The 14,150-nt window shown below is 42.5% G+C and overlaps 1 protein-coding gene across 1 annotated transcript in view; it reads left to right on the forward strand.

Annotated features, from left to right (window-relative positions):
- The window catches only part of IL1RAPL2 (interleukin 1 receptor accessory protein like 2), a 399,383-nt gene that overhangs the window by 1,813 nt on the left and 383,420 nt on the right, over positions 1 to 14,150 (forward strand). The window contains exon 2 of the mRNA XM_075053719.1: positions 10,461 to 10,561. Coding sequence (XP_074909820.1) covers positions 10,480 to 10,561 — 82 coding nt within the window. The 5' untranslated portion in view covers positions 10,461 to 10,479. The remainder of the gene's footprint in view (positions 1 to 10,460; positions 10,562 to 14,150) is intronic.

The raw sequence follows: 14,150 nt of genomic DNA on the forward strand, positions 1-14,150 counted from the left end.
TGGTTAAGCAGGGGTTGTAGTTGGTGATGTGCAGGATGGCTTTGCAAGAAATTACTAAGGATCGCATCCTTCTGATGGTGTTTTTCCATACATAGGACACCTCTTGCAGTGGGAGGACGGGGGCATGCTACGACCTCCCTGCAGAGCGCTGGTGTTGCTAGGCAGCAGCTTGCACCTCCAGTGTGCTCCAGATCCGAGTCTGCGAGGGGAGACCTTCCTCTACTGAACTAAAGCTTTCTAGCTGGTGACCAAGGATGTCAGAAGGCACATATCCTGCGTGTGTGGGCGTGTGTGCACTTCTGGCCTGCTCCTGCATACCCGGGAGGGGTGGGTGGTCAGCTGGGAATGTTCAGGGATGTTAGGTCATAGCAAGACTTACTTATACTGACCCCCCTGCTTGGGCTGGAAGTGAGCACACGAGAGAGAGAGATGAATCTTTGGTTGTTCCATTTGTAAGGCTCAAGAGTTCTCTGGAGACCACTCTTTTACTTTCACAGTACCTGGAAGCTCGTAGGAGGTTTGTCTTCAAATTCTTTGGTGATTGATGCTTTAGCAGTAAAATGGGGGGGGAGGAAGAAGGGAGGAAGGTTTGCTTGCACAAGAGGTAAGAAGAAAGACCAGGTGTGCCACATTAATGCACTTAGCCAACTTCAGTCAATTTTAGTGGATGCCACACAATTGCTGGAGCCCCTGTGCATATGGGGCATTAGCCAGCTTTGTCTGAATTGCTTCATCTCTCACAGAACTGAGCAATGGAAAGCCTTTTAATCTCCAGGGCTGCCAGTCTAGTGGCTGCACTTTGAAGCAGTGCAGTAGCTGAAGCTGTTGGAAACCAGTGTGAGGGGACTGGCCACTCTCCAGACAGAAGTCGGATCAAAAAAAGAGCCTGAGAGGGTCACGAGGGATTCATAGGCTGGTGGGGAAAAGGTGAGCTAAGCAGAAGGGCTGTTCTTGGTGCACAGATCTCTTCTGAATCAGGCAGGGACTGGTGGTGTGGGAGAGGGAGGAGGAGGTTTCCTGGTTTGATGGAGGCTGGAGGCCTGGGCCTCAGAAGAAGATGGACTTTGCAGACTTAAGCCCAGAGGAGGCTGCAGAGGAGTGAGGAACCAGAGGCAGGTAGGAGTGCACTTGCTGGGCTCAGATCTCATGGGTGTTGTGCCTTGCCACCCTATGATAAGCTCGAGCCGTGGAGGGTTTAAGAGTGTGTATGTCTGGAGGTGTAGGGCAGCTGCTGGCTTCAGTTCCTCACAAAAGTAATAGGCGGCTTATGTATGGAGGCAGTGTGTGTGAGGAGCCCAGCAGAGATGCAGGTAGGCTGCTGGGAGAGCAAGGGGTAGGAAATGGGGACAGCATATGAGGCCCATACCCCTTGGGATGCTCTGCCTGCTTGGAGATGACAGGAGCATCCAGGTGAGGCTCTCTGGCTGGGATGGGTCTGTAAAGGGATTTGGTTTGTTTGCATAGGCAGAGTAATTTGTTCCCTGATTGTCCGCAGCTGTTTCCTGGGGAAAGAACGGTACATGTTACAATTATCCAGTAAAAGCTACAGAGAACAGTGTCTTTGATGCGGCATTTGGAAGAGAGAGGCTGTTTCGTCCAAATTTTTTCTGTCCTGGGTTGAGATGCCCTTGTGGGACCAGAGGTGGAGGAAGAGTTCCAAGGAGCATGACTGTGCCCTGTGCAGCCAGGCATCCGGGCTGGCTGAGGTGGGAAGCTGCCAGGGGTGCCTGGGGCTGGTGGCGTTGACCTGTGTGTCTGAGGGAAAGGGCTGAGAATTTGTACTCACAGTAAGAAGTACAAATAAAGCATTTATAATGTATGGACTTTTCCTGCTCTCCAAAACATTCGGGCTCTGAGTAATCTCTCACTTCAAACTGAGGCTGAAGCTGAAAATATCAAGGGATGCTAAATCGTGAACAACTATTAAACAGCCTTAAAGGGCTGTATGGGTAACCGTGTCTGCTCTCCATTTCTAAGCCTTCCTCAAACAATGTGAGAGTCTGAGCTATTTATCAGGAGGTCTTTAGTGCTGGAAAGGGAAGCAAACATTTAAACTGTATCACAAAATAAAGAGGCACTTTAAGAGGCCATTTTCTTTTTTGGGGTGTCCAACTAAAAATAAATCTTCCTTTAAACAGCCTTGAAAAGAAGACAAAGGGAAGTGATCTTGCCCTTGCTGAAAATAATGAGAATCTTTTTGCTAGCTTTGATGGTCAGGGTTTCCTCTAGCATCTGGTACTTGACCTAGGTAAAGCCCCCCTTGGAATCGGTGGAGGACCGAGGGGTGTGTTATGTTCAGTGACAGAACTGGTGGGAGAGAGACCGCATGTTAGAAACTTCTGCAGGGTTTTTTTGGCTAATCCTTTCCTTTCCATCCCCTTTCCACCCCAAAAGCACTATAGGAAGAGAGTTCATTCCACCTTTCTTCCTACTGCTTTATGTACCAGTTAAATTAACAAGGATGTCTATTAGGCAGAGCAATTCCAAAGCACATAAAATACATATTTTAATTTTATTTTGGCCTGCATCAGAACAACGCCCCATTGTTTACAAGATTTCCACAAAATATTGGAAAGTAATGTTCTAAAAGCAGTTTCTTATGATTCTCAAATTCTGGGGGGTTTGTTTGCTTGCTTGCTTAATTAAATTCTTATTTTCACCCAGGCAAATCTGGCAAAATACATATAGGTAAAGGCTAGCCTCTGGTTATGTAAGGGAAAAAAAGTCCTCATCAAGAATATGTTTATCACTCTAAGGTACTATGAGATGGTGCCGAGTACAGTGAAAGCAACTTGCCTTTGCTGGCGGCAGTGCCCTATCTTGCTTCTCTGCAACTGTGTTTTCTAAGTGGAAAGCTGTGGAATAGTGTTTTATAAGAAGCGTAACAGCTGGTGTGTCATTTTTTTTCCTGTTAATTCTGTCTTCTTTGAGCTTTATGTATTAGTTAGGGAAGCATGTGGCCATGAATGAGATCAAGGAATGAAATTCTAAGCACATCGCATGCAGAGTTGTGTTCTCTTGGTGCTTGTTTCATTAATGTGCAGGAGTGAATGTGGACCAGGTTTGCCATGAATAGTGCAAATATTGTTATTGTGTAAATATTGCAGAGGTATGAATGTATATAGGAGCAGATATAAAGTCAATACGGCTGACACTTGTAACAGCTGCAGTCCATCTTCTATGTGGTCCCGGAAAGAGGACTGTTTTAAGACGCTGTAAAAGCAGTTTCTCTGTAAAAGCAGGGAACACTTCAGCATGCAGATGGCAGTCCAGTCTAAAACCTAGTTCTGTTTTGTGCTGAGCACCTCCATAATGAGCCTTGAGGAAGACAAGGGGAATGAGAGAAGCAGTGTGGAGGGGCAAGAGGGGGGATTTGCTATCTTTCAGGACTGAGACCTCTCTTTGAACTGTCTTTCTCTCCATTTTTTAGTAGCTTTTCTACAAAAGCTGTTTGGAGAGCAAAGTTGGTATGAGTATGAAAGAAGCAAAGCATCTAATCTTTTGGCTTAATAATGCTCTTGTGTAGGCTGCTGCGAATTGGACAGACTTCCTTGTTGATGTAAGAGCGTGTGTGAGTTTCGAAATTGACATGGGTGAGAATGGACTTTTCTCATCTCTTTTAATCTGAAATGTTGTCTTTTGTGGTTGAGGCTCTGTAGAGTAGACCTGTGGTCACTTGCAAGATCATCTAAAGCACTCAGGAGGAAAAGGCCATGACCTGAGCAGTGGTGTTTGCTCTGGGTGTCGGTGATTGAAGAGCTGGAGTCAGGTGAAGCCATGGGTTTTCTGGAATTTACAGGGTTTATCAGTGACTCTGAAGCCTAAGAGTTCTCATCAGTAACTTGCTTTTTTCCCCCCCGAGAGCTGAAAAGCAGGGTTCAGAGTGTTTTTTTTTCCTGAGCAGAGCCTCTCCGCAGCCCAGGGCGGGCTGGCTGGGCTGGGTCTGAGAGAGTAGCCTCCGAGTTCATCTCAGCCCAGAAGAAGTCTGCCCTCCTGGGACAGTGCCCAGCGGCCTTCTTGGCGTTGGGAAGCGTATGTGGTCGTCTGTCACTGGGGCTCCTCTTTCCTCTCGGGTGGCTGTGACGACTGCTGCAGCTTACTCTGCTTTGGTAACTGTCTTGCTGTAACTGCGTCAGTTCTAGGTCTTAGACTGATTTAAGCTGATTCTTAAAATCACTCCCCTTTCCCCAGTACTAGTGTACATGTTTAGCTTTCCAAGTGTAGACCGTCTTCGCATTTTCTTCTCTCCCTCAGCTGGCTTTTCTGTAATCTTTTAAGTACTTCTGCAAAGTGGTAAGAGGCTAAGCCCCACTCTGTAAACCTAAACACTCTTGGTCTGACAGTCTTTACATTGCCTATGGTACTTCATGTTGCCTGAAGTACTGTATTGATTAAACCACAATCTGCAGAAGTAAATATATGTAGAATATTAATAGCTCCTACTCTAGGGGAAAAAAAGGCTATAAATTAATAGATCCATTATGTTGACCTCATAAACCATGAGGGCTTGAAGTACAGCTGTAATCCTCCTCCCACAACATGTATTTCACTTTGAATGTCTATAAAAGGCCTGGACTACTCAAATTTAAAAGCTGTGATACTGGACAAGCATAGGCATATATCCTGGGATGTGTAGTTAGAATATTGCAAAGTTAAGGCTGGAACAATAGTTCTCTGTAGAATCCAGGGTAGTGCTGAATCAGTATATCATTGAAGGTGCAGCTGGGCATGAGGCTTAAAAAATAATAGCTAACTTTCCTGCTCCTTTGTTGTTCTTGTTGTTCCTCCTTACATTTGCTTTCTGCATTTCCAAGTGCAGGAGTTGCTGCAATAAGGGAGGAGTATGATTCAGGGATTTAAAATCCAATTTGAAGATATAATGAACTTGAATTCTGTGTGAGTGAGTTGCTTAGGGAATCAAGGTCAGTGTGTGGTGTGAGCTGATAGTACTCGAGCTGCTAATCAGTGCTGAGTAGTTCTAGTTCTTTTGGTTCATGAAACTGTTAAGATGGGCAGCTCAGGTTTTTGTCGAATTTTCTTAGTAGCGATTTAGATGAATGCCTGTATCATATGCTCATCACTAACCCCTCTGGTTAGCATTTTAATTCTATAAATATTGGAATCTTTATTTGTATTTGGCATATTTCAGGGGATTTTTCCATTTCCTGCTCCTAATTTTTTGCCATAAATGAGCACTGTTTTAGGCAGCTATCGGATTGGAAAGTTCTTGCAGGAAAAGGTTCTTGTGTTAATGCTTGCAGAGTTTTCTCTCTACAGGGCAAACCAGCAGTTTGCTCATAGTGTTGAGTCTGATTGCTACTTTAACATGACTAAAATCACTTCTACTCTTTGCAGCCAGAAATGTTAATGGGAGAAGTATGTGTGGAGGCCATCCACAGTATTTTTCTTTTGTGCCTGCCACTGAAGCCCTTTTGTTTTGGTGTTATACTGTAGGATGCCTTTTGAAGCTTTAAGATGTTGTTCTTGGTATCTTCTGTGGTTGCCATTTGGAAGATATTTAACTTTAATGGAAGTATTACAATCTTTCAAGCAAAACCTCAGTGTTAACACCTAAGAAGTGGTGCTGTTTGTTTCTTCTGAAATAACTGATGAGATTCTGAGTTTACCCCCTTCATGTCACAAAAGATCTGTGAGTTTTACAGTTTGTTCCTTTTCTTTTGCACCCAGACATGCAGCCTTTGGAGGAATTGTACAGGTTGGTGTTGTGACCTTGTCAGGCGCTCTGTGTATTTAGTTGTGGTTCCCTTTGCTTCCTCAGGACAATACCTTGGTCTTTCCTTGTTGTATTGCTATCGTGCAGCTGATAACACTGTTGAGCCAGTAATAATCCCAGACATTTTAGATGTTGTCTCATTGTTGCTGGTTACTTTCAGTTTGCACAACACAAACATTGCCAGGTTCCCTCTGTGCTTACCTCAGTTTTAAATTTCTCATAGAATTTCAGCTGAACAAGGAGAATTAGCCAGATGTGAACTTTGTTAAGGACCTGAGCCGAATGGAGTCTCAAATCCAGCAAGACAAATGCTGAAATGCGCACTGCCTTGTAGAATTAATGTTCATTGCATATTTAGACAACTTAAGTGGCTGGTTATGATGGTGAAGATGCACAGTGAATTAGGCAGAATGGAATATTCTTTGATGCTCATTGAGCAACAGAGCGAAGAACGCTACATGACCCATATCGAGTAGAGCTGAAGATACGTTATTTGAACTAGCATGCATTTCTGATCTTAAATATTTTTTTATTTGTGTTTGAAGTATCAACAAAAAGGGAGTGATGCCCATTGTGGATTGCTTCCATCCAGCTTATTATATAGACTGAAAATCTTTCAGTAGTAAACAGCTCAAAGTGTGGTGTATTGGCAAAAGAAGAGAAGACCTGAGAGAGAGTTCATAATAAAATTCAAAGCCTTAAAAAGTGGAGTGGGGAAGTGGTTTGAAAAGAATTGAACAGAAGTCACCATCTAGCATACTGTAAAGACAACGGAAGAATTACTGTTGCCATTGCATCCTTTGTGTGAGGGGTGAAAACAGTAATTTATTTCTGTGAGATTTCTGAGCAACAAAACCTGACAATTGGAAACTGCTAAAGAGGTGGACCGCTGTTTTTAATGAGCACCTTCTGCATCACAGCTTCTGTGGAGGAACCAGAATCTGCAGAGCCTCATGGTGTGTCAGCAAATCTCAGTCTGTGCACAGACGTGTGCCTTAGTGCACACATGCACCACTTTTCTTGCTTTCTCTTTTAAAGGAACACTATATAAACAAAGCTCATGGTAGAAATTAGAGCGAAACTAAATTACATTTAAAGTGGGAACTTGGGAATCTCAGTGCTGGGTTTTGTGCAGAATATTAATGCTCCATATTAAAGCTTCCTTCTTGTTTCTAAGTGCTTTCTTCTAACCTTGTCACTTGAAATTCTTTTGAGTCTGGGAAGTTATGCGAGCTGAAGTGGGTGCTGGAAGGACAGCAACCAGTACATGAAGAAAATGGGACACAATTTCCCAAGCCCCGTTTTCTGAGGATTCAGAAGAACTAAGTTTGTCAACACAGGTGAAGGCCATTAGGCAGCATATGGGAGTCAGGATTTCTGTTAGTAGAACAGAATTTGTGCTGCATCAGAGCCTGGTTCCCCTGTAGCTGCTGGGTGCTTATAGCAGACTGGGAAAGCTGCCTGAAGTCTGTGGTCTGTAGCGTCAAATGGTATGAGGAGGGAAGGGGTGGCCTCATTAGCAGTGGAATGATTGAGACTAAAGTTGTCACACGTTGCTTCTCCTAGGTTTCTCCCTCTGATGGTAGCAACTTCCCTTTACTTGTCTCAATACAAATGCAACCTGGCAGGTCACAACAAGGGCTGAATTAACTTGTTTAGCGATTCTTTCAGCCTCCTCAACAAGCACTTTGTTCTGTGTCTCTCTTCCCTCCTCTCAGTGATGTTGGGCAAGTTAGCTGTAATTGGTATTTCTATACCCTTATTAAGTAAGACGTCTTCTTCACTCTTCTGGGAATGATCCTAAACTTGTTCCCTCTCTTGTGAGGTGTATCCAAGTAGAGTACTGTGTTCTTGTTACAGCTGTGAGCCCCTACTCGCAGCTGGTTGGAGTTGGCAGCATCATAGTAAGCAGCTCCTCAGGGAAATGCTGCTCAGTGCCTGTGAGGGGAAAGTTTGTCAAATGACAAAATCAGCCCTGCTTGAAGGAAAATGCCTCGATTATAGAAAAATGGTATTGAATGTTAACTGCTTTATCCCATCTCATATCTCATCAAGCTGGCACAGTTTTATTCATGTTCTTCATCAGATCGTAGACACTGTCCCACTGATTTATTTCCAGAAGTGCTAGTAGTCTAGCACAGGATTGTCTTGAGTCTCTAGTCCATCCCACTGCCTGATAGGTGAGCAAATAGCCTAGAGGAAGGAGTTGTGAGACTGGTCCCATTGGGAGACATGATGGGAGTCTTGACAGGTTCAGCCCCAGGAATCTACTCCTGAGCAAATTTAGAGACTTTGTCCTGGAAACATACAACCTTACCTCCTCTGGGTGCTTGACATTCTTTTGGGGGAAATACATCTTACACTGTACCTTGCTTTCTTTGTTCAAATGTTTTTTTTTAACATACAATTTGACAGCGTTGTTGTCTATAGCCATCTGCTGTCTCAGGACAGTATCCAGCTGACCCACTGGTCACACTGGTGTGACTGATCCTACCTTCTTCTGGTTGGATGTCTAAGACTGTGAAGATGACACCTCAAACCTTGATGTGTATTTTCATGCCAACTTCGGTGGGGTCGTGTCAGATGTGACAAGCTGAGGCTCTGGACTAGGCTGTGAATGACTAGGTGGTAGAGCAGTTTCTTGCCCTTTCCCTGCTGTATTTTCCTGATTTTTGCAGGTACAGACTGACTGGCTTGGTGAGGCCAGGGCTTCAAAAAGCAAAACTCCTATCAGTGCTGACAGAACAAAGAATTTCCGCCTATCTCTAGCATTAATGGTGGCCAGCAGAACTTGCTTTGAATTTTTAAGTGTATTTAATGCAGCATAGCTCGTTTGGGGTGGGGATGGAGGGACCCACATGAAAAAAGACCTAGGAGTTACGTACTTCAGCTGCAATAACTGAAGGGAGGAAAGTGGAGAAAGTAATTTGCAAAGCTACACTTGAAAATCATTCTAGCATAACATCATCATTACAATTACCTGTCAAAAGATTTAGTTCAATTACTTTTTTTTAAGCTCTCTTGTCAAGATGGCCTTGCTTGTTTCAGGATTTTGGTACTCCAAGGAGAGGTTAAAGAAGAATGAATACTAATTCTGCCATTAACCACTGTCAGACAGCCTTCAGCGCGTATCATTCCTTGAAAACTCCTTTAGCATCATTACTGTGGGGAATCAATAGGCATAAAGTGCCCATGGGAACATGGAATTCAGAGAGGGAATCCACTGTCTGTTTATAGCTCACGGTATGGTAAGGTGAGAGGGGGAAAACTTCAGTTGTAAGTGGTAATTTTGAAATAATTGAATAGCAGCACAATTGCCATCTTGTAAAAGATTATACAGGGTTCCTTACATTTTCTTCACACAACAGTAGGCTGGTAGTAAAATTACAAGGGAAGAATATTTGATGTAATAAACTCAAATTAAAATGAATAATTTTCAGCAAACTGCAGGACATTGTACGTACTTGCTGGTTTATCATGTTGAGCAGATGTTCAGAACTGCAGGGGTCTGGGCTGGTCCCAAAGTTGAGGGTGCCTCTGAGTGGGCTGGGCAGGTGGATGTGGTACAGTGTTTAAGGAATGATTCTGTTTTGTTGACCTTCATTTTGACTACTAATGCAGGTAGTTTTGTGTATTTCTGCTTAAAAAGAAACTGCTGTAAAATGTTTGCTGAATTTTCTGGTGCAAATAATAATTTCATACTGATTTAGATGATGGCCCTCTTTATCTGAGAATAAGGGTCTTGATCTAAAGTCTGTATCTAATATGGAGATGAATTCCTGGAGTCTAAAAATATCAAGCTACTTAAAGGCCTGTGACTTCAAGCTAAGCATATATTTGAGGACTCTAGCTTACAATTAAGCATATCTCTCTCTTTCATTGAGAGAGAGATATAGGTATATAGAGGGATGGGCTTTGCTGAGTTCAGATTTGTTCTACCTGTTTTTAAGTGCAGATAAGGAGCCTCAATTTGCTTTTGCTATGTTTTCTTGAATGACCTCGGACTTGTAAACAGAATTAGTTCCAGTGATAATATAAAATTAAAAATACAATGTTAAACTAGATTTTTTCTTTTTATTTTTTAAACGTATGTGATATAAAGTAGGTAGCAAAGTTTACAGGAGAGACAAATTTTATCTTTTTAATGAGAATCCTGAGACCTGCGTTCATTGATTTCTGAATTTTGTTCACCAGTCTTTACCTCATTTTATAGGAGAAATGTCTGAAATAGCATTAATTCATTGTAGGAGCTTTTACAAGGTCACCAGTGGGAAAATAAGGTTGCTAAGAGAAATTGCATAAATAACCTATTCTTTAGCTTTTCCTGAACACTGTGAAGGTTTATTAAGCGTGTGGCCTGTTTGTATGAGACAAAACTATTTATGACCATTCAGGGTCTCCCCCTTAAATAACATACAAAAGTCTGCCAGATTAGACCCATACTATTTCAAATAAATAGTTAAGTCTTGTGATTTTTTTTAAGCAAAATAATATTTTCAAAGTGTCATTTAAAAAAACCCAACTCTTGTGTGTGATAGAGATAAATTATTCACAGACAGTTACTTTGAACCATTGTGTTTTCCTACCTCTGCATAAAAATAAACCCAGAAGTCACTAGATTAAGCCATTGCTCTGTAATGGTTCTTTCAGAAATGTTTAACTGTAGCTGCTGCTTTGTTGTAGTGAAGAGCTGTGATTCAGACTTCATACTATGTTTGCATTTCAGCTGTCACAGAAAGTGAAAGATGAAGCCTCTTGTTCTCTTGGTTCTTGTGATCTGTACTGTAGTCAGCATGAATTTGAAGCTCGTGTCAAAGAGAAATTCTGGTAAGTCACAGAAAAATATTTTTACTTTTGAATCTGGACCTAGTGCTCGTGCAATCAAGCATTTTAGGTGGCTGCTTTTTGCTTTGCGTATGTACTTCTTGTTCTCTTAAAAAAAATGTCATAACCAATATGGTTTGCTTACCAGATGTTACGTGATGAATTTTCTCACTATAGAGTTCTGCCGATGTGACTTTAAGCTATTTGAAAGTGTCCTTATGTTTTCTTTTATTATCCACCCCCCACCCCCCCATTTAAAAAAAAAGAAAAAGAAAAGGTTGATCTGGTTGAAAACCCACAAAGGTAATAATGACTGGCATTGTTTTAATAGCCAATCTTTTTCTTATACTAAGAGATTTTCTTAACTGTGAATGTGTTTTGTGGTGACTTTTAAGTCTGGATGATTTCTTTGTATGTTGGAAGGACATCTTACAAAAAGTCATGCCAGCCATGTGTGTGATCTTATATAGGGTTAACTGGGAAGAGTTTTCCTGGGTAGATAATATCTGATTCTTCTGGCAGTGGAAGGGAGTGGGAGTTGGTTTATGTTTACCAACATAAACCTTTTGAAACCTACTAATAGCAACAGAATACTTCAAAGAAGCATTAGAATATCTCCTTCCAGGATAGACTGTTGATCTGGATAATGTTTCATCTATACTGGAGCCTGAAGTGACTTCTAGTCCATGCAGCTCTCCCCCCTCAAAGGGAATGACTTAATGAGACTGTTTGCCTTTCTCACGTAAGCTGTGAGTTTGGAAGGACATTGGGCAGACAAGTAGGTTAGCTGCAGTGTTACGTAGTGGTGTTAGTCTGCTAGAGCTGTGTGTATGTGGACAGGTAACTGATGCAGGATAAATGTTGTACTTTTAAACTTGCATGTTAACTTACTCATTTTTTTTCCCACTAGCTGTGTGCTATACATACAAGTGTGAGGGCTTCCATTGATCTTACTGTTTTCAATGTCTTCAGCCAACACTTTAGCAATGCCAACACTTTTAGTTGTTGTGGCTAGTTTTAAGTTTAATTTCTGCATTTCTTGAGAACGGAGGAGAAAAGTTATTGGTCCATCTATTATAAAGAACTAGATGTCACAGCCCAGGCTAGGAAGCGTTACTCTGGGAACCACCAGATACTAGGCTGAATTCTTTCTGCTAGGCTAGAAAGTGTAAATGGATGTTGCTAAATCGAACCAGTCTATAGCCTTTTGTTGTGGTTATTGTGCCCTGAGCCCTGTTTGCGCAGTCATGGATATTGGGGTTTGTCTACAGTGGAACTTGATCTAAACTTTGCTAAGGGCAATGCTGTTTCCTGTTTTTCAAAACTGCTATTACTGGACTGGATGGGAACCCCTGTGAGATCCATAATCTGTATAATTGAGCAGCCTTGATTCACTGATGCCAGGCAACACCACCTGGCTGCAAGGAAGGGCCTTTGCATTTCTTTTATCAGAAGTACACATCTGTAGAAGTAACATGCCTGTGGTTATAGCATCATTCAGCTGGTAGTTTACCTTTAATTATATTTTAGTGTTTTGGGTTTTTATTTGCTTTCTTTCACTCTACCGAATGTCTTATGTTATTGGCAACTGTTGACAGTATCAATTCAGGTTGAGTACTGGGAGATAGCGGATGGATGCAGCCAGGCAAATGCACGAGGAAACAATGAGACCATGTTGCTTGGTAGGGTAGCAGTAGCTATAGCATGCTGGTGCTGTAGTTCAGGGTGTTTTTTCTTTTTACTGGTGTCTTGATAAAGAAGAGTGGGAAGGGGAAAGTAATTTAATGGTTATTTGTGGGCAGCTGCACTGCAGTGTAAACAGCAGGATCTCTGAAAGCAGGAGGACTGTTTTAGCTGCAGGTGAGAGCCGGGACGGGGGGAGTGGATGGGGTGCCCAAATGACACCCTGCAGACAGGATCTCTGCAGCAATATTCTGGATGGATGTTGTAGTCTTGGGTCTTGCTGGCTATTGGTATGGGGATGTCTAAGCTGGTGAGCATCCTTAAGAGGGGAAAGGAAATTGTGCAGACAGTTATGTAGAGCTGTGTGAAGCAGTGCATGGAAAGTGCTGACACTGGTGATAAAGACAGATTTGGGCTACTAGGGCAAAAAACCAGCAAAATCAGGGTATCATTGTTGTTGCTGACTTATGTAGACTGGCATTTTTCCAAGCAATATGTAGAATTATTGCATGAGTGGCTGGAATTGTGATTACTGTTAAGTACAAGGGCAATTACGAAGTTGACTAGCATGTGTGTAATATCACATAATAGAATATATCCCGTGTAAGGGGTAGGGAGAATCTAAAGAGAGCTGATTTGAAGAGAACTTGGGGTGGAGTAATGAGAAAGTGCGGTGTTGTCTTCAGGTAAAGCAAAGGTATCACTAAACCTGAGGCAGTCAAAAGAGGGGCAGAATGTCCAGAAGGGTGTTGTCAGTGAAACTGAAGTTGGCTCAAAGAGAACAGGGATTTGGCTAGGAAATTATCTTCCGAGGCTGGTGGGAAAATACTCCTTTGAAGTTAAGGAATGGAAACCCAAGGGGAGAAAGTTGAGGATGAGAACTCCAGACAGCAAATGCAGACAGTACACAGGGGCTGGACAACAGGCAAGAGTCATTAAAGAGAGCTCAAGAGTGGAGGATCTAAGATGTCAAACAGAAGGTGGTGAAATGGTGCTCCAGTTGCAAGCATAGAATTAAAGTTTGCTGAAGAAACAGTTCTTATGGAAGGGAAGAGAAAAACAGAACTTGAAGAGATTTGTCTCATGTCCTTTACTTGCCCTTTGTTAGAGATTCAGGTGTCATAGAATCATAGAATGGTCTGAGTTGGAAGGGACTTTCAAGATCATCTAGTTCCAACCCCCACGTCATGTGCCAGGACACCTTCCACTAGACCAGGTTGCTCAGAGCCCCATCCAACCTGGCCTTGAACACTTCCAGGGATGGGTGTTCTGGTTTCAGCTGGGATAGAGTTAATTTTCTTTCTAGTAGCTGGTATAGTGTTATGGTTTGGGTTCAGTATGAGAAGAATGTTGATAACACACTGATGTTTTCAGTTGCTGGTAAGTAGTGTTTATGCTAGGTGAGGGATTTTTCAGCTTCTCATGCCCAGCCAGCAAGAAGGCTGGAGGGGCACAAGAAGTTGGGAGGGGACACAGCCAGGACAGCTTGACCCCAACTGGCCAAAGGGGTATTCCATACCATGTGACATCATGTCCAGTATATAAACTGGGGGGAGTTGGCCTGGTGGAGGTGGGGATTGCTGCTTGGGAACTAACGGCATCGGTCAGTGAGTGGTGAGCCATTGCATTGTGCATCACTTGTTTTGAATATTCCAATCCTTTTATTATTATTGTCATTTTATTATTGCTGTTATTATCATTATTAGTTTCTTCCTTTCTGTTCTACTAAACTGTTCTTATCTCAACCCACGAGTTTGTTTTTTTGTTTTGTTTGGTTTGTTTTTTTTTTTTCCCCTTCCAATTCTCTCCTCCATCCCACTGGGTGTGGAGGAGTGAGTGAGTGGCTTTGTGGTGCTTAGTTACCAGCTGGGGTTAAACCATGACAATGGGGCATCCACAACCTCTCTGG

Source organism: Buteo buteo, chromosome 22, assembly GCF_964188355.1.
Source record: "Buteo buteo chromosome 22, bButBut1.hap1.1, whole genome shotgun sequence".
Lineage (NCBI taxonomy): Eukaryota > Metazoa > Chordata > Aves > Accipitriformes > Accipitridae > Buteo > Buteo buteo.